The sequence below is a fragment of the Taudactylus pleione genome, unplaced genomic scaffold (assembly GCF_031769625.1).
Source record: "Taudactylus pleione unplaced genomic scaffold, aTauple2 ptg000201l, whole genome shotgun sequence".
Lineage (NCBI taxonomy): Eukaryota > Metazoa > Chordata > Amphibia > Anura > Myobatrachidae > Taudactylus > Taudactylus pleione.
In genome coordinates this window covers 29,811,898-29,834,909 of record NW_028284603.1, presented here as the reverse complement: position 1 = coordinate 29,834,909, position 23,012 = coordinate 29,811,898, and the positions used below count along the sequence as shown (strand labels likewise).

General features: G+C 41.2%; 1 protein-coding gene across 4 annotated transcripts in view; it reads right to left on the bottom strand.

The window, feature by feature from the left end:
• Positions 1-431: 431 nt before the first annotated feature.
• The window catches only part of RCOR3 (REST corepressor 3), an 83,905-nt gene continuing 61,324 nt past the window's right edge, over positions 432-23,012 (bottom strand). For 3 of the 4 annotated variants that reach the window (XM_088477302.1, XM_088477303.1, XM_088477305.1), the window contains 4 exons: positions 15,914-15,991; positions 15,748-15,805; positions 3,747-3,988; positions 433-3,430 (listed from right to left, as the gene is read on the bottom strand). In XM_088477302.1, the coding sequence (XP_088333428.1) occupies positions 3,086-3,430; positions 3,747-3,988; positions 15,748-15,805; positions 15,914-15,991 (723 nt within the window). In that variant the 3' untranslated portion in view covers positions 433-3,085. Of the gene's footprint in view, positions 3,431-3,746; positions 3,989-15,747; positions 15,806-15,913; positions 15,992-23,012 lie in introns of all 4 variants that reach the window. The other variant, XM_088477304.1, reaches the window with a different exon arrangement.

Genomic DNA, 23,012 nt, shown 5'->3' with positions numbered 1-23,012 from the left:
ACTAGTGACAATTCTGTGGCATGAGGCACACTTCAAACTTTTAATTAAAAGGGACACTATACAAGTAATATTAATTAAAAAAAAGCCACTAATGACATTCAATCTATATGTAAAAGTTGCTCATGACCATTATATTTTGATCACAGGTGATGGCTTTTTTCCTGTGCACATGACTTCATTCTAGTAAGAAATTACAATAAGCATTGCCAATAACAGAAGACAATAGCATGCAAGGAGTTAGGCTGCTCAAACATGATATAAATCATTAGAACTTGCTCAATGTTCAGTATTTAATATGGTACCAGTGACTACGGTTATTACGTCCAAGCAGCACTGAACTAGGGGGTCAATCCTATTAGGTGCGAATAGCGAGATGCGATTTTCACTTTGAATTCGCATAAACCCCTTGGACAATCCCCCCCCCCCCCCCCCCAAATCACCAATTAGGCAATTGGAAGTTTCTAATTAGCCTAGTTAAATATTTGCCAAAATTTTTTACCCCAAAAAATTACAAGCCCTCAAATTACCCCCAAATCAACTTTTTCATTAGTTTAGGCACCCCAAATTTAATTACAATAATTTTTTAGCTGAAAAATAATTTTTTTCCCATTTTTCACGGTGCCCTCAAAGTACCCCAAAATCACCCTTTTTCGTACTTTTTTTTGCATTTTTCGTTTACTTCATTTGAGATTAAATGAAAAAAGGTTTGTTTTTTATCATTTTCTTGCTTTTAAAAAAAAAAGCCCAAATCAACCATTTGACACCATTTCAAAACCTACAGTAACTTCCTAATGGCCACAAACAGCCGTCTATACAGTCCTGCTAACGAAATTATCCATTTTGGGAGTTCCAGGATGGTCTCCCCACATTTTCATTAATTTCTCGAAAATCTCATTTGGCAGTCAATTCGCACCCCTCCGCTGCGAGTAGTGCGAATAGGCATTTTTCATTGGATTGGAGAATTCTTGTGAGCGCGCTTCGCTGCAAAGTGTGCGAGTTTAAAGAAACAAACTCGCTACTTGCAATTCGCACCTAAATTGATCGAGCCCTAGATCTTCTAGTGATGTGTTTGGGATTGTACATAATCCTGTCAGGTAAAACCTTTGAACTTGCCTTAAATATAGTAAAATTAAGGTGGGTTTGGCTTCAAGGAACCAAAAAAATGGAAATAATGAAATCGGTGTATCATAATACTCCTGTTGCATAAGTTTAAATTCCATGTGTATATGGTTTGAATTCCTGTACAGCAGGGGATCTCAACTTTAGTCCTCAGGTACCACCAACAGGTCATGTTTTGTAGATTAATCATGCCCAGGTGAGTTCATGTATTTTGCTGGGCAATTAATTATCCCACCTGCTTCCACAGACAGAAATCCTCAAAACCTGACCAGTTGGGAAAACTTGAGGGTTGAGGCTGAGAACATCCACTGTAAAGCAACTTTTACATATAGAATTGTGAATGTTACAAACTGCATTTTACATTTTACGGGTTAGAAAGTATATTAAATAAGTACAATAATTAGGGAAACACTAAAATTAAGTCATATAGCCATGCCTTGGGGTCTATACAAATAAAATCTTATTTTTTTCCAAATTAGCAACTTCAGTTTTGTTTCCAGTAGTCAATTCAGATTTTACTTTTGCCATATTTGAATACGTGTGAGAAAATCAAGTTAACCTTACAGTTACTTACACAGCATTTAATACATTTTCAAGTTGATTGGAAACGAATATAGATATAAAATACTATGGAAAGGGAAACTATCAATTACATTGCCAATATTACAGTTAAAAATCACATTACACATACTGGGGATATTTTACAAAGCTTGCAGAATAGTGGTGTGATCATATGTAAAAGATTTGTGGCTGATCAATACTGAGGAAGTAATTGATTTGTAACACTTTGCAACACTAAAATGAGCAAACCGTCACATAAGAGCACTTTCTATGAATAATCCTTGAACTAAGAAAACAATCCCCCCCACAAAATAAGCAACTGCCAGTTGTTCATTGACCAGGCAAGTACAGTATATGAACAGTCTAGTACCTAAATGTTAATGCAATAAATAATTTATTTTAAAAAAAAATTGGGAGAATAAAATGAACCCTTTTCAGAAAGGGAAACAGAAGTCAGAAACGTTACACACGGTTGTGTAAACTGGAAACACAGCTGACAATTTAGATGCGACAGTCACATAGACATTTTTCATCAGATCACATACAGTAAATAAATAAACAGTAACATGAAAAATCTAGCATATTTCTTCTACATAAGTGTTAAGGTCTGTTCTATGAATATAAGGTGATATGTGCAAGCTGAAAAAAATAAAATAAAAACAAACATCACAAGTTTTCCATGAACAGTGACAGGAGAGTTATTTCAGGTCAAACATGTAACAGAATTGTAATGTACACCAACAGCTAAAATATAGAGCAGACCCACATAATGACGATGGCTTCGAACTTTAGGACCATGAAAATACAATTGTTTTTAAGAAACATGATCAAATAAAATATTGACATAATAATATGAAACAATACAGGTTAAGCTATTTACACTGTTTAAAATAACAGTTTATGTTATAACAAATAGGAGCAACGAAAATGGAAATTAAGACCTGTGATCTTTTTAACGTGAACACGTGGCGGGGGTTGCTATTTCGTGGGCTTAACCAACATTGGGTGTAGATGATCACTTTGCTTTAACACTGGTTGACAAAAATTAGACTGCACATCATTAAACGTTCACAATTAATGGACGCTGGGGATTTATTGCATACGAGACCTGAAATATGACACACAATAACACATAACCAATGAATTTTGACTTGGAAAAACACTTTGGTTTACAGAATGTTTACGCTTTTATGTATATAAAAGAAGCTAGATTACATTCTGGATCAGTTTAGTGTGTGGTACATAAAAAAAAAATACGCTTTAATGTCTAAATATGATGACCTTCTTTAGAAGTAGCACATATCGAAACATTGCCTTGTAACTTGGGGGAATGGCTCCAAAACTTCTCTCTCAAGAATTTTAAGACAAAGTTTCTGATTCCATTCTGGGAATTTAGGTCCTTGAATCAATGCATTGTGGGCTGCATTTCAGTCTGGATCCCGATAAGAGATGATGGCTGTTGACCAGCGCTTGTGGTCACTACTGGCCTTGGATTTAGACGAGGAGGCAAAGAACTAGCTGGGCGAATTAAAGGTGGTGGGGGTTGGTTGAGAGTGGGCCTTGGCTGAACAAACCGGGCTTGCTGCTGAAGAGGTGGAGGCTGCCTGTGCAATGCTGGGGCAGCTGGTAGCGTCGGACGCAGAAGTGGTGGAGGCTGGTTCAAGGCTGTTACTGAGGCTGCTGGAGCTGGGGCAGAAGACGGTGGTGGAGGTGACTGTCCTGCTGGGGGAACTGTCTGGCTGGTCTGTGTCTAAAACAAAAAAAAGAAACACAAAAGGAAATTGTATTTTAAGTGAACATGGTTAAAACAAAGAAACAATTTTCTTTACAAACTGAAAAAAAGTTCTATGCATTATTGAAATACAAAAAGTATACAGCGATATACAATGTTTTTGTATCTATTAAATAATGTTCAATAAACAGCTATAGTTCTAGATATATACAATACATTGGGCAGTAGGCAGTTACCAGATTAGATGTTTATACTGCTGAATACTACCTTTATCTATTTGTCATTTATGAGTAACTGGAAAAAGAAAAACTTCTCTGTGGGTACACAAACACACCTCATCCTCTTCATCAGTGCTCTTTCCTGATGGCACATGAGAAGTGTTTTTTGTGTCATCCCCTAAAGTAGAAGCATCACCATTAGAGGTCTGGGTTCCTTGTTCTGCTTCCCATTCCTGCAATACCTCCTCTAAGTTAAACCGACGCCTGTAGTTTACAAAGAAGTTCTTCACTTGACCAACAGTCTTGTTGCCAATTACATCTGCAATAGCTTGAAAATCTTTACCATATTTGCGGACACCTGGAAGGCAAAGTACAATATTCACCAAAGACGATAGACTCATTCGGTGCTTTGTATGTCAACAAATGTGCAAGGATGATCTCTTGGCTTCTACATATTAAATACCTAGACGATGGCGGTCATTATTCCTAAGTGTTCCGTCAATCCTATGCAAAGAGTTTGCTATCATATATGCAGATGTTTCATTACATGTGGTATTCAAAAACATGAAATTCACTGTGCAGTAGGGGAAATAGATTACAACAGGCCACAGCAGATATGGCCATGATGAAATAATAAGGAGGTATATATTAAAAAGCTAATACATATTTGCCATGAGCTGGAATAAAAAATAAAATAAAATCTTTATAACACCCATCGCTCATGTTTAAAAAACTGCAGGGCTTCTTATGTTCAAAACAAAAAATATATTGGTAAAAGGAAAAAAATGTCACATTGACCAACAAAATATCTGGGAATTAAAAGGTCTGTGATTCAGTGCAGAAACTGAATAGGTACTGTAAGATAAAGGTCTCGTTATAATATTTTGTATGAGCACAGTGAACAAGGTAAAGTGACAATACAGGAGTCCTGGACTATAATATAGACCAGTGTGCAGACACTAAAATATAACATATGACTTGAAAGAAACAGTTCTAATTAGCTTTCCATTACACCCTAAAACAACCTGATAATTGAGGGAGCAAGAAAACACCAGAAAACTTTACTTTGGCCAAATGGGAGTTTCAGAGCACAATTCCTAATCCTAGAGACAGAACATGCATCGATCTTGCTGTCCAACAGTGTGGAGACCCAATTTATATTAACTAGATGCTAAACCTAATAAAACAGAAGTTCACCTACGCAATTAAAAGGCAACAAGTCACACAATAGTCAAGTTGAATGCCGGCAGATACAAGGACATTAAGGAGGGTGGAATTCAATATCCCATTGATCTGGAGAGCAGTGCTGGACTGGAGTACAATCTTTCACTACTGTCCTACAGCTCTAATGTTATCTTACTGAAGCTATGAAATGCGATATATTATGTGATGCACAGACTTACATACGTAGTCCCAACACTTCATTTAATATTGCAGGGACATATTTTACTACTGTGCATTTGCTACTTATGTGCTACGCTACTTATCATAACTTGCTACAATAGCAACAGATACAAAACCGACCCATACGCATCAATGGCCGGGTTTAACTTGATAGCTATTATGGGAATACATCCTTATTGTGTAGCCAGCCACTTCCCACCCGTTCTGTCTCTCAAGATTAATATGAAACTAAATCTGTATACGGATGTGTGCGAGCGGATATGTGCCTGCGCAGCAAGGCAATGTATATAATAGTTGACACTCTTATCAATACACAATGGAGAAGGACGTACACTTTGTGAATGCAGCCTATGTGCGAATGTGATTGCAATTGGTTGCTAATACATAGATTTGGCACAGAGTATTGGTTTGGCCTACAAAATGGCTGCCTCCTGGGTGTATGGACAACTCAAAGTCACATTTATTAGCACAATTATTTGAGGAGTTAAAAAATAATGATAATTTGGTTACTAGGCGCCACTGCTGTATGTAGGTGTGTGGAAACAGCAATACGCCTTTTACAACTCTCACTAAATATAATGAGTAAAAAGTTCTATGCAGAAAGTTCGGCTCGCATAATAGAGTAATCACAGAAACTGAAGACACAGTATTAAAAAAAAAAAAGGTAAAATCGCCACTTCTACAGATAACACTTGTGATGCCTCAGTGGGAGAACGGACCCATAATGGAACTTCAGCAGGAAATGCGGAAATATTTAGCCAAAGTATGCTTCAAAATAATTCGACCAATGGTTCTGTGACTGATTAAAACCAGGTGAAATGGAGACTTGAAATCAGTCAGCCACAGAATCTGTGTAATTCATATTTTCCAAATTAAAGGGATGATGTAGCAAGCCTACCTAAAACTAATGGGAAAGCAAAATAACCAAATAAGACTGTAAACACATACAAATAGCCGTGCCGTGGTTTTGGAGTTTATAGTGCAGTGGTCAGGGAACGGGTAAATTATCCCACATGGGGTAAAAATGTAATTCCTGGGGGTAATGGACGGACAGACAGCCGGGCAAGCATATGAATCATTCTATAATATAGAATGATTCATATGCATGCCCGGCTCTGCTGCAGGGAGGCTCTAAGACGGACGCCCGCTGATATGTTATTACCAACAGGCGCCCGGCGGACAGGACGACGGTGGATGCAGGAGCGGGGATTAAGGTAAGTGGGTTTTTTTGTACAGGCGGCACTAAAGGGGCATTATATGGGGGCACTACTACAGGGTCATAACTATGGGGGCACTACTATATGATTTCCCTCCTTCAAATCAAGGGGGTAACGTCGGCGTATCTAAATATATTTTGGGGTGAAGGGTAAAAAAAGTTCCCTGACCCCTGTTATAGTGTAATTCAAATAATGTTTTAGGCAGAGCATTGTTCAGATCAATGTTTAAGATCAATGATAACACATTGTCCAGTCTATAATGGGTGGTAAATGGACATCAACATCAATTTCTGTTTATACAAGACAGCTATTTAAAACGACTAATTCTTAAGTGATAGGTATCCAATATTTATTTATACTGTATTCAGAGAACACCTTGCCAGACAGAATAATCCCCACCCCAAAAAGTGACTTAATATATTGACATTAGTTCTGTATAAGTATATTGATTTACATAAGTGTCCTCATACACTGTTGTTCAAGTCGTACCCAATACATTTTAAATGTGTGCGTGTAATTGTTTATGACACAGGTTCTCAAACTCGGTCCTCAGGACCCCACGTAGTGCATGTTTTCCAGGTCTCCTCACAGAATCATAAGTGAAATAATTATCCCCACCTGTAGATTTTTTAAAATGTGTCAGTGAGTAATGAACACGTCTGTGCACCTGCTGGGTGACCTGGAAAACGTGATCCGTTTGGGGTCCTGAGGACTGAGTTTGAGAACCACTGGTTTACGACATTGCTTGAAGTGCGCTCATACACTGAAGTGCAACAACATGGGGAAACATTACAAATTATGGGATGATGCCTCGTAGTAGTAGTAAAAAAAAATTAAAAAAATTCAATGCACATTGTAAAAAGCAGTTGTATGTGGGCCTTGATTTGCTCAAGTCAGTCCAGATCTCCGCATTGGTGCCTGCATATATGACGCAACAATGTGATATATGGGGCTCAATTCAATTCAGTGCAATGCTGAATAGCAGCAGGAGGGAGCTGCCGAAGCCATTCAATTCACCATGCTGTTTGGTCCAGCTTAAGGAAATCTGACAAAAGTGGAGGCCGCGCTGCTGTTTTCCGACTTAGCGCAGCGCTAACAGCCGCACGGCCATCATTTTAGTCAGTGAATGCCGGTTCTCGTGACTTAACACCCATGTTAAGTCACGAGAACTGGCATTCTCCGACTTAAGTGGCAACTGTCGGACCAAACAGCTCTGTAAATTGAATAGCTCCGGGGGTATTCAGCATCGCGCCCATTGTGGAGGAGCAGGACTGTGCACAGACAAAAGGGGTGAGTTGGGAAGAGTGTTATATAAAAAAGGCTTCCTTTTCCGGAGAGTGATTACTGATTCGCATACATTTCCATTCTTTAGAAACACTTTTTATTTGACCTACAATTATTGCACTTATACACAAACTGCACAAAGACCCATTTTCTTCCCATATCTCATCATGCCTACACATTTAGACCAATCATCATCCAACCAAACTCAGTAGCTTTATTACCAGGCATGTTGGTAAATCCAGTTGGAATATAACCACTATAATGTGCACATTCATCTTTCCTAAGTGCCTGAACTAATCCAGTTATATTTAATTGCCTTATAAAAAACATTATTATTTGCTCACTAAGAGCTAACATCATTTTTCAGAAAAGTTGCTTGCGCACTGTGACATTTTCTCCAATACATAGTATTTCTGAACTGTTTGTGTACATACATTGACAGAATCTACATGCCCTCAATGTCTATGGATCGTGCCTTGCCAATCATCATATACACAAATTTTCTACATTTATACGATCAGCAGATATGAAACGCCATTCGCAGAGGTTAAATTCAGAAATAATGGGTACCCAACTCAGAGGTGAGAGCCATCAATTTCATAATGCAGACTACTGGGAGACTTTTTCACCAGAAATGAGGAAAAATTATTTAGATACACTGAGCAACTACAGGTTAAAACATGAGTTTGTGAGACAGGTTGTCCAAAGGAGGGACTTCAGACAATCCTATAAACAGTAAAAAGAAAATGTGTGAAGTGTATAGTAGGCCATTGCTCCTGCAACCTCTTCCAGCTTGTAATTTTGAAGGAGCGTGGAAAGGGCGCTCATACTTAGATGCATAGAAAATATATTAAGACCTGAGGAAAATATTGGGCCATTAGGCACAAATAATCCCTTGATATGAATTTTTACTTACTTGTTGCACATTAAATGTGAGAAAGTATCATCATTGCCACAAAGACGACTGTAAAGAGGGGACATTTTCGGGAAAATAGAGTGCAAATGTTTACCAGTGGTAGAATATTTGGTAAGCATTTTCACGCCAACAGAGGTTTTTGAGAGGTTAGCCCAAATCTGGTCAAACTCTTCAAAGTCAAGGGATTGCCCTATGTCCTCCTATAATCGGAGCATGTGGCGATCCTTGATGGGCCTATAAAATTGCAGAAGACTTTGTGGACTGAAGAATAAAAGTAGCACAGTTGGATGTATTGGGGGAAACAGGATAAGAGATACCAAAGCTTACTTATATATAAGGCAAGGCAAGAGTGCAGAGCTAGATCAGAGAAATAAAACATTGTGACAGGACCAATGAGAAAAGGTTGACATGCTTATGTCTGGAGGGAATTGGGAACTATTCCACAAGGGCGTTAGATGACGGGAGGGGGGCATAAGCTTTTTATGCATAGTTGTGGTAGTCCAAAAGGGATAAGGAGAAGAAGGCCAGATAGGAAAGATCTTTGACTGGGGAGGTCTGTTTTGCAGTTTGAACCAAAGTAAAGATGATGGAGGGAAAAGGATGGGAGCTCCTACAGCAACCCAGATTCTCATGCCAGGGGGGAGTTGAGAATTATCAATTGAGTTGAATGTGTAGCTTTATAGTATTTTAGAAAGTTAGGAGACTACCATCCTGAAATGATTTACAAAGGGTCTCTAGGTGTATTCTAGGCTTCCGAGCAGACCAGATAAATTTGGTGGCCTACATTGCCTGCCACGGTTTGAAAGAGGGAGAATAAATGGGGGAGAATATTCATTTTCAAAGAAATGATCCTCTCTATCCAGGCGATAAGCATATAGTTAAATTTGACAATGCCCGATTTAATGGCTTCAAAACAGAGGGGGCGAGAGACGACGTTTGTCGCATAAGGTTGGCTATAGGATTTGATTATATGTACGCCGAGATACTTTAACTTGTGTAGTTGCCATCGAAATTAATAGACTTCAAGTGTTATCAAATAGGAGGGGAGAGATTGAGATTAAGAATTTTAGATTTACTGGGGTTCAATTTATAATTGGCGAGAGCCGTGAAAGCCTGTAGATCAAATAGGAGACTGGTGAGGGTAACATGAGGGTTTGTGAAGGATCAGGATATCATCAGTGTAAAGTGACTAACAAATAATTCTTATGCTGGGCATACACGGCCAGATAAAATGTCTGTCAGACCGACAGACATTTTATCTGGCCGGCTGCCAGCCGCAGATGTCGCCGGCATACACTGTGAGAGAAATCTCACAGTGTATAGCCCGATATCCGCGCTCCGCCCCCAGGGGAGGAGACATTTCTGTGTTCCTTCCTACGGAAGGAACACAGGAAATGTCTGTCTGTCGGCCGCGCTGGGCATACACTGCCCGATGCGGCCGACAGTTACCAGGTAAATATCGCATTGGACGGGCATGCTGGACAATCCTGCATGCCCGAGCGAGCAATATTTAAACCTCGGTCGCCCGCACACACGCTACAATTATCGGGGCGATCCGACGATATCAGCCGGATCGCCCCGATAATTGTAGCGTGTATGGCCAGCATTAGTAATCCAATGAATACATACAACAAGATAATCTACAATTAGGAATATCTGTAAATCACAACTCTACCTAAAACTACAGCTTTTAATTTATATTAGTATATCACTATAATTGTACATCCTATAATCTGGTAACATGTAACTGGAATTTTATGAAATGGGAAAATTAACACAATATAGTACCAACTCTAAAACAAACAAATTATAATTCTGGTCTCTGTATACACTGTAGAATAGCTTGGATTATATATCCTTGTGGGTACAAAAATTGCTTTTTTTCTTTTTTGGAATCCTATTCAGATATTCAGGGACACTCGTATAAATACAGCCTACTCACAAGAGAATGCCCAACAACACACTGTATTTTCTCCTGGAATGCCTTCCCTTTTCATTAAGGCTGTTTTCTGAAAATCTAGTATCCAATAAGTGCATCTTGCAATATAAAAGGATAGTACATTACTTAAAAGCATCTTGGTAAATATTTCCTATATAAAATAAGTTTCCATGCAATACCTTCAGTTAATATAATTAAATGTGATTCCATATTTCACAGTAAAAAAAAAAATGGAATTAACATGTTTGTTTTTATTTACATTTAAAAAGAATCTGTCACCAGATTCTGCATAGGCATTTGATTTATACATCTCATAGAACTCTGTGTAATATTCATTTATGAAAATAAAAATGGAAATTGACCAGGTTACCTGGGACAGTTTGAAAAATATTTTAAACATCAAGGTTCCTCTGCCTTGCTAACGGCCAGGGAGACAGAAAGGGCAGCAATTAACTACACCTGGAAGGCGGGTCAACTACTGTAGAAACCTGGTCACTGCGCATCCGGTTTGTTTAAAATCTACAACCTAGTTACAGATTTTCTTTAATACTAGAATGATGCATATGCTAAGGATAATGTCTGAATTAGATGATGGAGGCACTATCTGGATAATCCCAGACTATCCAAATCCTTCCTGGAAATTGTGAAATATTATTTATTTTGTGACTGTAATTTGAACTAGATGAGGTCCACAGCAAACTCCAGAGATATTAGCATTAAAAAAAAAAAAGACAATAAACACAAACCCTACCTATAACCATGGGCATTCAGCCGTAACCATACCCTGCTTATTTAATTCATTCAAATAATGTCGCCGATTTCTTCCTGTGCCTGGAACTAATTTTTAAAACTGAAAATGATATAGAAAAAAAGGTGTTGGTGCTAAGTATTGTTGAGTACCATCAGACAAAAAGCAATGCCCGTAGATATGAGTAGCAGCAGCCTTTACTGTATAAATAGCATGAGAAGAGTCCTGCAAAGTTTAATTACAACTTTTCATACCGAGGTACTGTAATGTGGACCTTTACATGTGTGTTGTGGAAGCATTTATTACCAAACAGCAGCTGTTAATGATGTCCCCTTACTTTCCCAGGTCAAATAATACCTTAATGATTGTACTGTAAAACAAACAATTCAATGTAAGAAATCAGGAAACAAGAGGGAGGCTATAATTGAGGTAGGTAATTATCTACTTAATTATGACCTCTCTGTTAAAATCTTTTAACCTGATTGTTATACAGGATGAGTCTCCCATATCCAAATATTCCGAAATACGGAATATTTTTAGCATGACTGAGAAAGTGAAATCTTTGCTTTCTGATGGTTCAATGTACACAAACTTTGTTTAAAGCACAAATTATTAAAAATATATTATAAAATAACCTTCAGGCTGCGTGTATAAGGTGTATTTGAAACATAAATGAATTTCATGTATGTACACAATTTTTTTTTATACACAAAATTATTAAAAATATAGTATAAAATGACCTGCAGGCTGTGTGCATAAGGTGTATATAACACATAAATGCATTCTGTGTTTAGATTTGGGTCCCATTCCCAAGATATTTCATTATTTTATGCAAATATTCCAAAATATGGAATATTCTGATATCCAAAATACCCCTGGTCCCAAGCATTTTGGATATGGGAGACTCAACCTGTACAATGTAACCTCACATGCAGATTAAGAGCACCAAACAAAGTGTAATGTTTGTGCAAAATAATTAGATGAACAATTGGCATGAGCTATAGTGTGTACAGAGTACTAAACAAGTCGCTCAGAGTGATCCCTTCTCCCACAATGTTCCAATCAATGTACTCACTTATCATTAACCCATATTCCAAACAGAACAAAGGGGAAGATGTATGAAGGGGTGTTAGCTGCAAAATCGGTAATTGCGCACGTTATGTGCTGCAGTCACCGCTTCCCTGCATTTAATAATACAAGTAAGTGATCAGAATGACAGGGACATGTCAATATCGGCGCCACTATACACAAATAGGGCGTGGAAGTGGTGTGGCAAGTTATGAACGGTCAGTGGCACCGAACACTCAGACAACTGCAACTATTGATTTTGACAGCTGCAGCGCCGTTGCCCCACCACAGCACAGTCCCTGGATGTTGGAATATGTAGCCAGGGACTGTGTATACAAAAAGTTTTTTTTTCCAATAAGGGCACGGGTGCCTGGTGGGATACCTGATCGGTGCATACGCAGATTCCCTGCAAGCAGTAGTCAGATGTCGAAATAATAGGCCCTGGTTCGCCTCGATAATGGGCAAAGCAAGGCCATGATGTTACCGAACGTTAAGAACATCTCCATACATCTCCCCCAAAGTTACCAAGACATTATCAGTAGAAAACTTTTCTTACAGGTATCTTAATCACATTTCTGACTTCATCCGAAACATTATGTACTAAAAAAAATACATCAGCAGATGGAAATTTTGACACTACAACAGATATCAAAGCAGTAAAAAGAATCTAATACGGTTCTAGTATATCCTTTTCAGTTTGGAGAAAACATTTGTGAAAGTGTCTTTTACATGATTCTTAAAAGGGTAATAAAAAGGATATATATATCCTACAGCATTCCACACCTTATAATTTTTTTTTTAAATTAAATGGAGCCCCTATAAAAGTTTGCTGTATCTTATCTTGTATCTTAAAAGTTACTCACTAAATGAAGAGAAAAGCAGCTGCAGGTTCAGTAATGACATTATGCTAATCACTATGTACAAGGCCCTATGGAGATTTGACTTGGCGTATGCATCTTTTGTACAAAACATGAAAATGAAAAGTCTGTTTATTCAAATTCAGACAAGTTTTTACGAGTGATGGGTCGGTGAAATAAAATATAATAGGTTTAAGTTGATAAGTTGCTGAGAGCTGCATTGAATGATGAATATTGTTGTCTGGATATTTTTCAGCTAGTGTGCACTCCACGTTAGAACAAATTGATGCTAATCGATTGGCCAACACCACATAGGTGGACACAATATTTGAAAGTAATATATATTATATTTATCGGAATAGCAATATGAAGGGGTTGAAAGAAGTATGGACGGAAGGAAGGACAGGAAAGAAATGTAAAACCATTCACAATTGTTGATTTTCTTCTAGAATGTTGCTCAAATAAGGGCAGACAAGAGGAAGGAAGGGCAGGCGGGACAAAGATCAGGTAGGTGGAAGGAAGTGCAGGCGGGAGAAAGATCAGGTCGGAGAAAGGAAGGGCAGGCAGGAGAAATATCTGGTAGGAGGAAGGAAGGGCGGGCAGGAGAAAGATCTGGTAAGAGGAAGGAAGGGCGGGCAGGAGAAAGATCTGGAAGCAGAAAGGAAGGGCTGGCAGGAGAGAGATCAGGTAGGAGAAAGGAAGGTCGGCGGTAGAAACATCAGGTAGGAGAAAGGAAGGGCAGGTAGGAGAAAGATCTGGTAGGAGGAAGGAAGGGCAGGTAGGAGAAAGATCAGGTAGGAGAAAGGAAGGGCAGGCAGGAGAAAGATCAGGTAGGAGAAAGGAAGGGCGGGCAGGAGAAAAATCAGGTAGGAGAAAGGAAGGGAGGGCAGGTAGGAGAAAGATCAGGTAGGAGAAAGGAAGGGCAGGCAGGAGAAAGATCAGGTAGGAGAAAGGAAGGGCGGGCAGGAGAAAAATCAGGCAGGAGAAAGGAAGGGCAGGCAGGAGAAAGATCAGGTAGGAGAAAGGAAGGGCAGGTAGGAGAAAGGAAGGTCGGGCGGTAGAAACATCAGGTAGGAGAAAGGAAGGGCAGGTAGGAGAAAGATCTGGTAGGAGGAAGGAAGGGTAGGCAGGAGAAAGATCAGGTAGGAGAAAGGAAGGGCAGGCAGGAGAAAGATCAGGTAGGAGAAAGGAAGGGAGGGCAGGAGAAAAATCAGGCAGGAGAAAGGAAGGGCAGGCAGGAGAAAGATCAGGTAGGAGAAAGGAAGGGCAGGTAGGAGAAAGGAAGGGCAGGCAGGAGAAAGATCAGGTAGGAGAATGGAAGGGCGGGCAGGAGAAAGATCTGGTAGCAGAAAGGAAGGGCAGGCAGGAGAAAGATCAGGTAGGAGAAAGGAAGGGCAGGTAGGAGAAAGATCACGTAGGACAAAGGAAGGGCAGGCAGGAGAAAGATCAGGTAGGAGAAAGGAAGGGAAGGCGGGAGAAAGATCAGGTAGGAGTATGGAAGGGCAGGCGGGAGGAAGGAAAAGATATGTAAAACCATTTGCCTGTGTTGATTTGCTTCTAGAAAGTTGCTTAAGTTTATGCATCTATATAATCATGCAGACTGAGATCTGCTTTGCAAAGACAATTATAATAGGGAACAGGCAATGATGAAAAGAAAATATTCTCCAAAAATACTGAAGATATGTTTCCTGGTTCTATTTTGTTGACAGATTGTTTATATGTAGGCAAGTATGCCAATTATCTCTAAAAACAATTTACATCTATAGAGGAGCTAGATACATGGCACATGAGGTTTCATGTATAAAAAAAAAATCAAGTTTATTGCACTGTAGAGGACAGGATTTTAGTGAATCAAGAACAAGAAACCGACTCAGCAAAAAATTAAATTTAATTAGGTGGCTTTTCTACATATTGCTAGTTTGTTGTCATTATGCTAGATAAGATTGACTCTGATGCTGGGTACACAGTGGCAGATATACACGCCTTTCAATTGAACGCCTGATATATCGTGTGAACGTTGGCCAGTGTGCACAGACTATATGTCTGCAAACGATGTCGTTCACAGACATATTGCGTCAGCTGTGCAGCACAGCAAATGGCTGATATATCTGCAAATAGATTGGCTGATCGTGCTGAGAGTACTGGCGGTCAGCCAACCGCCTGTACACTTGCTGCAGAGGCCGCAGGTGACTGACATCACAATTGGGCGAGCACATGTGAATGCCCACTCAGTTGTGATGTTAGGCATGACACATCGGGCTGACTATTGGCAAGTGTGTATGCACCTACCAATCATCAGATAAGATGGCGGATCAGCCGGAAGACCGATCGGTCATCCTAGTGTGTACCCACCTTAAAGGCCATTTAGTTATTACTGTGCTTTAATAATAATAGGCAATTGATTTGTGGCTACTTAGCTGACCGTACTAGCCCCAGTACAGTCTGTAGTAGGCCCATTGTGTGAATGGAGCAAGAGTTATTACCAAATAAGCATGAGGGGCTGTGAAAAGCGTATTTATGGGAACTGTACAGGTAGCCATTTAAAATTGGAGAGAATAAAAAAAGTGAAAAACATGAACTTCGCATTTTATTTTAGTAATATGATTTAAGGTCAATATACTACATTTAAAAGCAAAATAAACAAATTATATTTCTCACCATAGAGTCGTTTAGTAAATATTTACCTTGCACAGCAAGAAGCTGCTCTTCTGTAGTCCAACGGGCATTTATTTTCTGATTTAACTGTAAAAAGGTAAAATAAATAAAAAGTGAACACAGAAAGATCTACAGTGTCTGAAAAATCCAGCCTTGAATGATAGTATGCACTCATACATATGCGGTCCGCTTTACCTCTGGTGGTTTGAACTCCTCTATGCCGCCTTCCAGCTTCTGCTTAAGTGCACTGTTAATTTGCTTAGCATTCTGAACCTTTAAATGCAAGCAAAAGTCTCCCTTAGACAGTAATATAATAGAAACATAAAACTAAATTATAAAGCAAACAATCCAACTATGACAAAGGAGGGGGTACAACGAGTTGTTTTTGTGCTGTGCATCTTGCCAGAAGGAAATGTCCCTCAGACTATTGTATTGTGGGAGGATTATCACATCTCGAAGTCTGATAGGAGAGATCTAGGAGATAAATAATGGTTAAGGTTATATCTGCAGATTGAGTGATCTACAGATACAGTGCATCCGGAAAGTATTCACAATGCTTCACTTTTTCCACATTTTGTTATGTTACAGCCTTATTCCAAAATGTAATAAATTCATTTTTGTCCTCAAAATTGTACACACAATACCCCATAATCACAATGTGTAAAAAGTTTTTTTGAGATTTTTGCAAATTTAATAAAAAAAACCCAAAACAAAACACTAAGAAATCACATGTACATAAGTATTCACGGCCTTTGCCATGAAGCTCAAAATTGAACTGAGGTGCATCCTATTTCTATTGATCATCCTTGAGATGTTCCTACAGTTTAATTGCCCACCTGTGGTAAATTGGACATGATTTTGAAAGGCATACACCTGTCTATATAAGGTCCCACACTTGACTGTGCATATCAGAGCACAAACCAAGCATGAAGTCCAAGGAATTGTCTGTAGACCTCCGAGACACTATTGTCTCGAGGCACAAATCTGGGGATGGGCACAATAAATTATCTGCTGCTTTGAAATTCACAATGAACACACTGGCCTCCATCATCCGTAAATGGACGAAGTTCGGAACCACCAGGACTCTTTCTAGAGTTGGCCGGCCATCTAGACTGAGCGATCGGAGGAGAAGGGCCCTAGTCAGGGAGGTGACCAAGAACCTGATGGTCACTCTGTCAGAGCTACAGCATTCCTCTGTGGAGAGAGGAGAACCTTCCAGAAGGACAACCATCTCTGCAGCAATCCACCAATCAGGCCTGTATGGTAGAGTGGCCAGACTGAAGCCTCTCCTTAGTAAAAAGCACATGGCAGTCCGTCTGGAGTTTGCCAAAATGCACCTGAAGGACTCTCAGACCATAATGAGACAAAGATTGAACTCTTTGGCGTGAATGCCAGGCGTTATGTTTGGAGGAAACCAGGCACCGCTCATTACCAGGCCAATACCATCCCTACAGTTAAGCATGGTGGTGGCAGCATCATGCTGTGAGGATGTTTTTCAGTGGCAGGAGCTGGGAGACTAGTCAGGATAGTGGGAAAAATGAATACAGCTATGTACAGACACATCCTGGATGAAAACCTGCTCTAGAGCGCTCTTGACCTCAGACTGGGGCGACTGTTCATCTTTCAGCAGGACAACGACCCTGAGCACAAAGCTAAGATATCAAAGGAATGGCTTCAGTACAAACTCTGTGAATGTCCTTGAGTAGCCCAGCCAGAGCCCAGACTTGAATCCGATTGAATATCTGTGGAGAGATCTGAAAATGGCTGTGCACCGACGCTTCCCATCCACACTGATGGAGCTTGAGAGATGTTGCAAAGAGGAATGGGCGAAACTGCCCAAAGATAGGTGTGCCAAGCTTGTGGCATCATATTCAAAAAGACTTGAGGCTGTAATTGCTGCCAAAAGGTGCATCAACAATGTATTGAGTAAAGGTTGTGAATACTTATGTACAGTGCCTTGCAAAAGTATTCACCCCTTTGCATTTTTCATGTTTTGTTGCCTCACAACCTGGAATTAAAATGGATTGTGGTGTGCATCATTTCATTCACATAACATGCCTACAACTGTGAAGTTCTGTTTTTTTTTTATTGTGAATCATACAACATTTAGGACAACATAACAGAAAACTTCAGCGTGCATAACTATTCACCCCCCTAAAGTCAGTACTTTGTCGAGCCACCTTTTGCGGAAATTACAGCTGCAAGTCGCTTTGGATAAGTCTGTATGAGCTTGCCACATCTTGCCCCTGGGATTTTTGCCCATTCCTCAAGGCAAAACTGCTCCAGCTCCTTCAAGTTGGATGGTTTCCGCTTGTGAACAGCAATCTTCAAGTCTGACCACAGATTCTCAATTGGATTGAGATCTGGGCTTTGACTAGGTCATTCCAACACATTTAAACGTTTCCCCTTAACCCACTAGAGTGTTGCTTTAGCGATTTGCTTCGGGTCATTGTCCTGCTGGAAGGTGAACCTCCGTCCCATTCTCAAATCACAGACAGACTGAAACAGGTTTTGCTCAAGAATATCCCTGTATTTAGCACCATCCATCTTTCCCTCGACTTGAACCAGTTTCCCAGTCCCTGCTGCTGAAAAACATCCCACAGCATGATGCTGCCACCACCAGGTTTCACTGTGGGGATGGTGTTCTTTGGGTGATGGGATGTGTTGGGTTTGCACCAGACAGTGTTTTCCTTGGTGGTCGAAAAGTAAAATTTTAGTCTCATCTGACCAGAGCACCTTCCTCCATACATTTGGGGAGTCGCCCACATGCCTTTTGGCAAACTCAAATCGGGTCTTCTTATTTTTATCACTAAGCTTTTTTCTGGCCACTCTTCCATAAAGCCCTCTCTATGGAATGTACAGCTTATTGTGGTCACATGCACAGATACACCAGTCTCTGCTGTGGAACTCTGCAGCTCCTTCAAAGTTACCTTTGGTCTCTGTGCTGCCTCTCCGATTAATGCCCTCCTTGCCCGGTCTGTGAGTTTTGGTGGGCGGCTCTCTCTTGGCAGGTTTGTTGTGGTACCATGTTGTTTCCATTTGATGATGATGGATTTGATGGTGCTCCGGGGGATCATCAAAGATTTGGATATTTTTTTTTTTTTTATATAACCCAACCCAGAATTGTACTTCTCAACAACTTTGTCCCTGACTTGTTTGGAGAGCTCCTTGGTCTTCATGGTGTGATGCCTCTTGCTTTGTGGTGTTGCAGCCTCTGGGGCCTTTCAGAAAAGGTGTGTTTATACTGACAGATCATGTGATACTTAGATTTCACACAGGTGGACTTCATTTCACTAATTATGTGACTTCTGAAGGTAATTGGTTGCACCAGAACTTTTGAGGGGCTTCATAGCAGAGGGGGTGATTACATGTGCACATGCCAATTTTCAGAATTTTATTTATAAAGATTATTTTTATTATATATATTTTTCTCATTTCACTTCACCAAATTAGACTATTTTGTGCAAATCCATCACATAAAATGCAGATAAAAAAAAAATACAGGTTGTAATGTAACAAAAAAGGTAAAAAGCCAAGGTGTGTGAATACATTTGCAAGGCATTGTACATGTTATTTCTTAGTTTTTTTTTAATTAAATTTGCAAACATCGCAAAAAAACTTTTTATACATTGTCATTATGGGGTATTGTGTGTAGAATTTTGAGGACAAAAATTAATTTATTCCATTTTGGAATAAGGCTGTAACATAACAAAATGTGGAAAAAATGAAGCGTTGTGAATACTTTCCGGATGCACTGTGTATCTTTAGATGATGGTCATTCATACACACTGAACAGCCATCATCTATCCGGCAGCCGCGGGACCCGCTGGCAGGGAGGCGGGTACCGCCCCCTTCCTAGCGGCTGCCGCTGTGTGTGTACACGGTTAACAGACATATCTCCCTGTACACACTGGCCGATGGCCAGCAGATATATATATGATCAATTGATTGGCCAATATATCGGCCAGTGTGTATCCAGTATTAATGTACTGAATTGTAAAGTCTGTAAGTAAAGTTACTAGCAGCCGTATATACAGAACATATGTATGCATTCATCCCTTCATGTATACATTACAATGAATTTAAATACAAAAATCAATATATAGGATTAGTGTTGGGAGAAATTTACTATTGTCCATAAGGAAATGCTAGGAAAATTACAGTAGTGTTGTCCATCCTGCACAAGTAACAGATTCATTATACCCCGTTTCCACCAAAATCCCAGGTCTGACCCGGGAAATGGAACATGGCTCCTAGCCGGGTCAGACTCAGGATTTACCCCATTTCAACTGCGGCGTCAACCCGTGAATATCCCGTGGTTGGTGCAGTTCTCACTGCACAAGTGTGCAGTGCTGGCGCTTGGAGATGATGTCATCACCAAGCACTGGAAACTCCAGCTCTCCCCTGGACGTCAGACCAGAGAGGGTCTTTCTCGGGAGTGGGGAGGGGTGTCCTTTCAGGAGGCTGTGATGTTGCAGGTGTCACCGGCAGTGGCGGGCTGGGCCGGGGGGCAGGGTGCCATGTGCCCCCCGGGCCGCAGCGTCATGCGGGCCGGTGCAGTCTGTGTCACTGTGACACAGACTGCACCGCGTGTGTAGCGCTGACCGGACGGAGTTCGGTCAGCGCTACACTGACAAACACACAGCCGCCAGCTCCGGCAGCTGTGTGTTTGTTTAGATCAGCAGCCAATGAGAGTCTGTCAGACTCTCATTAGCTGCTGCTGCGCCCACTGCAGGAGCCGCTCCATCTTCCGGCTCCCGCAGTGGGCAATGGGAGAGGCGTCATGACGTCATATGACGTCTCTCCCATAATGCAGAGCGGCCCGGCCCGGGAGGACAGACGGAGGAGCAGATGGCGGCAGCGGGAGCGGGGATTCAGGTGTTTTTTTTATTTATTTTGTTTTTTATATTATGTGTGTCTACCATGGGGGGGGGTCTGGCACTACTGGGGGCACTACAAAGGGGGGGGGACTACTACTACTGGGGGCATTACAAGGGGGGGTGGGGGACTACAACTACTGGGGGCACTACAAGTGGGGACTACTACTACTGGGGGCACTACAAGGGGGAGGGGACTACTACTACTGGGGGCACTACAAGGGGGGGGACTACTACTACTGGGGGCATTACAAGGGGGGACTACTACTACTGGGGGCACTACAAGTGGGGACTATTACTGAGGGCACTACTACTACTGGGGGCACTATAAGGGGACTACTACTACTGGGGGCACTACAAGGGGGGTGGGGGACTACTACTACTGGGGACACTACAAGGGGGGGGGGGACTACTACTACTGGGGACACTACAATGGGGGGGACTACTACAAGGGGGGGGACTACTACTGGGGACACTACAGGGGGAGGGACTACCACTACTGGGGGCACTACAAGGTGGGGGACTACTACTACTGGGGGCACTACAAGGAGGGGGACTACTACTGGGGGCACTACTGGAGGCCTGCATAAGGGTGTTCTCTCCTGTGGCACACGGGGGCACTGCATATGGGCACTACGACAGGGGGCTGCCCTAATCTTTATTTTTACCTTACATTAATCCCATATGGACCCGCCTCCTCCCTGAAACACTTGAGGGGGGGGGGGGGGCGCCGTAGCACGCATATTCTTTGGACACCCTGGCTACACGCTACTCCTTTGCCAGGGCCGCCTGCATGCATTTGCCCCCCAGGCTAAAAGTTGCCAGCCAGCCCCTGGTCACCGGGGAAACAGGCAGGGAGAGATTACAACCCCCCATACGAAGTGGGGATGGGGTGAAAACCGGAATGGCCCGGAACAATACGGGGAGACTAATCTCTCCCTCCCCGGTGACTGCTGTCACACAGACAGCTTCCAAATATCACCCAAACACCTTGCTGGAAACGGGTTAACCGTTTCCACTGAGCCTGACAAGGGTTTAACCCACTGAAAACCCTGCTCTATACCCGGGAAGAAATGCCGAGTTACTCGACCTGGGATTTTTTTCTAGGAGCCTTTTCCACTGAGCCGCTACCTGGGTTGACACTGCAATAACCCAGGTATTTTGGCCAGTGGAAAAGGGATATAAGATACACTAAATCACTTTTTCACAAGAAAAGTACACAGGCCTTATAGAACTGCCTTTTTAAAACCTTCTATTTTTGCCTAGATCCACCATCACAGGAATCATTACATCAAATGATTTATATACAACAGAAATAAATAACTCAGTGGAATGGCAAGTAACCTATCCGAATATTGGTCTGTTAATCCCAGTTGCCTGCAACAGTGGTGCAAAATGAAGAAAATCCAAATAAATGCATGTTTTTCCGAAACATTCCCATGACAAGCTTCAGTGTATTCTACAACTAACATTGCAGCCAGGACAAAATATTACATGTTTGGTATTACAGCTAGGGACAGAAACGTATCGGGGTACAGTATAAGTACAGTATAAGTAGAACAACACAATGCTGGCCATCCTGGCAACTTCCATTTAGTAAACTTTGACTAGTACAATTATCAATTTCCATTTAGTACATTAATAGACAAGTTTTCACCTGCCGTGCCCAATTCCTTATAGGTTTATGTTCTCACTCCTTACACTCTGTTCTCCTTTCTTCTCCAACATAAGGTCTTTCCATCTATTTACACCGGCCCAACCCCTCTCCCCCCTTGCACTATTTGACCATTTCAACCCCCAAACTTCATGGTCTTGCCATGATTTACCTGACCCCCATCGACGACCTCTTCATCTCCAACTCCCTTGACCACCTTTGTCATACTGAAACTTGGCTTTTCCACAGACATAACCTTTCCTGCTGCTCTCTCAAATCGATAAATTGATCCCAATTACCGTCAAGGAGAAGGAGGTAGGGTCCTTTTTTCCTCCTTCAGGATAATTCTCCTCCTTCTAGGTCCACTTCATCAGTCTGTTCCTTCTCATTTATCTGCCTGTCCACGCCATTAATCATTACAGTGAGCCTGTTTCCCAATTCATGGATCACTTCTCTGCTTGGCTCACTTTTTCTCTTCTGACCTCCCTTCCCTCATCCTGGAGGAATTAATCATTCTAAATGACGATCCCACTAACCCTACTGCATCCAAACTTCTCTCCCTCTCTTCCTCATCTGGCCTCCCTCAATAGACCTAGTCCCTGTCCCACCACTGTGGCCACACCTCTGACCTGGTTCTCTTCCACCTCTTTACTCTGACATCAGTAGCTCCACCCTTTTTATGTCCATTACCTCATACTTTTCATCATCTATCTTTATGCATGTCATTGGCCACATTTTACCTATTAAGTGGGGAAGCCACACA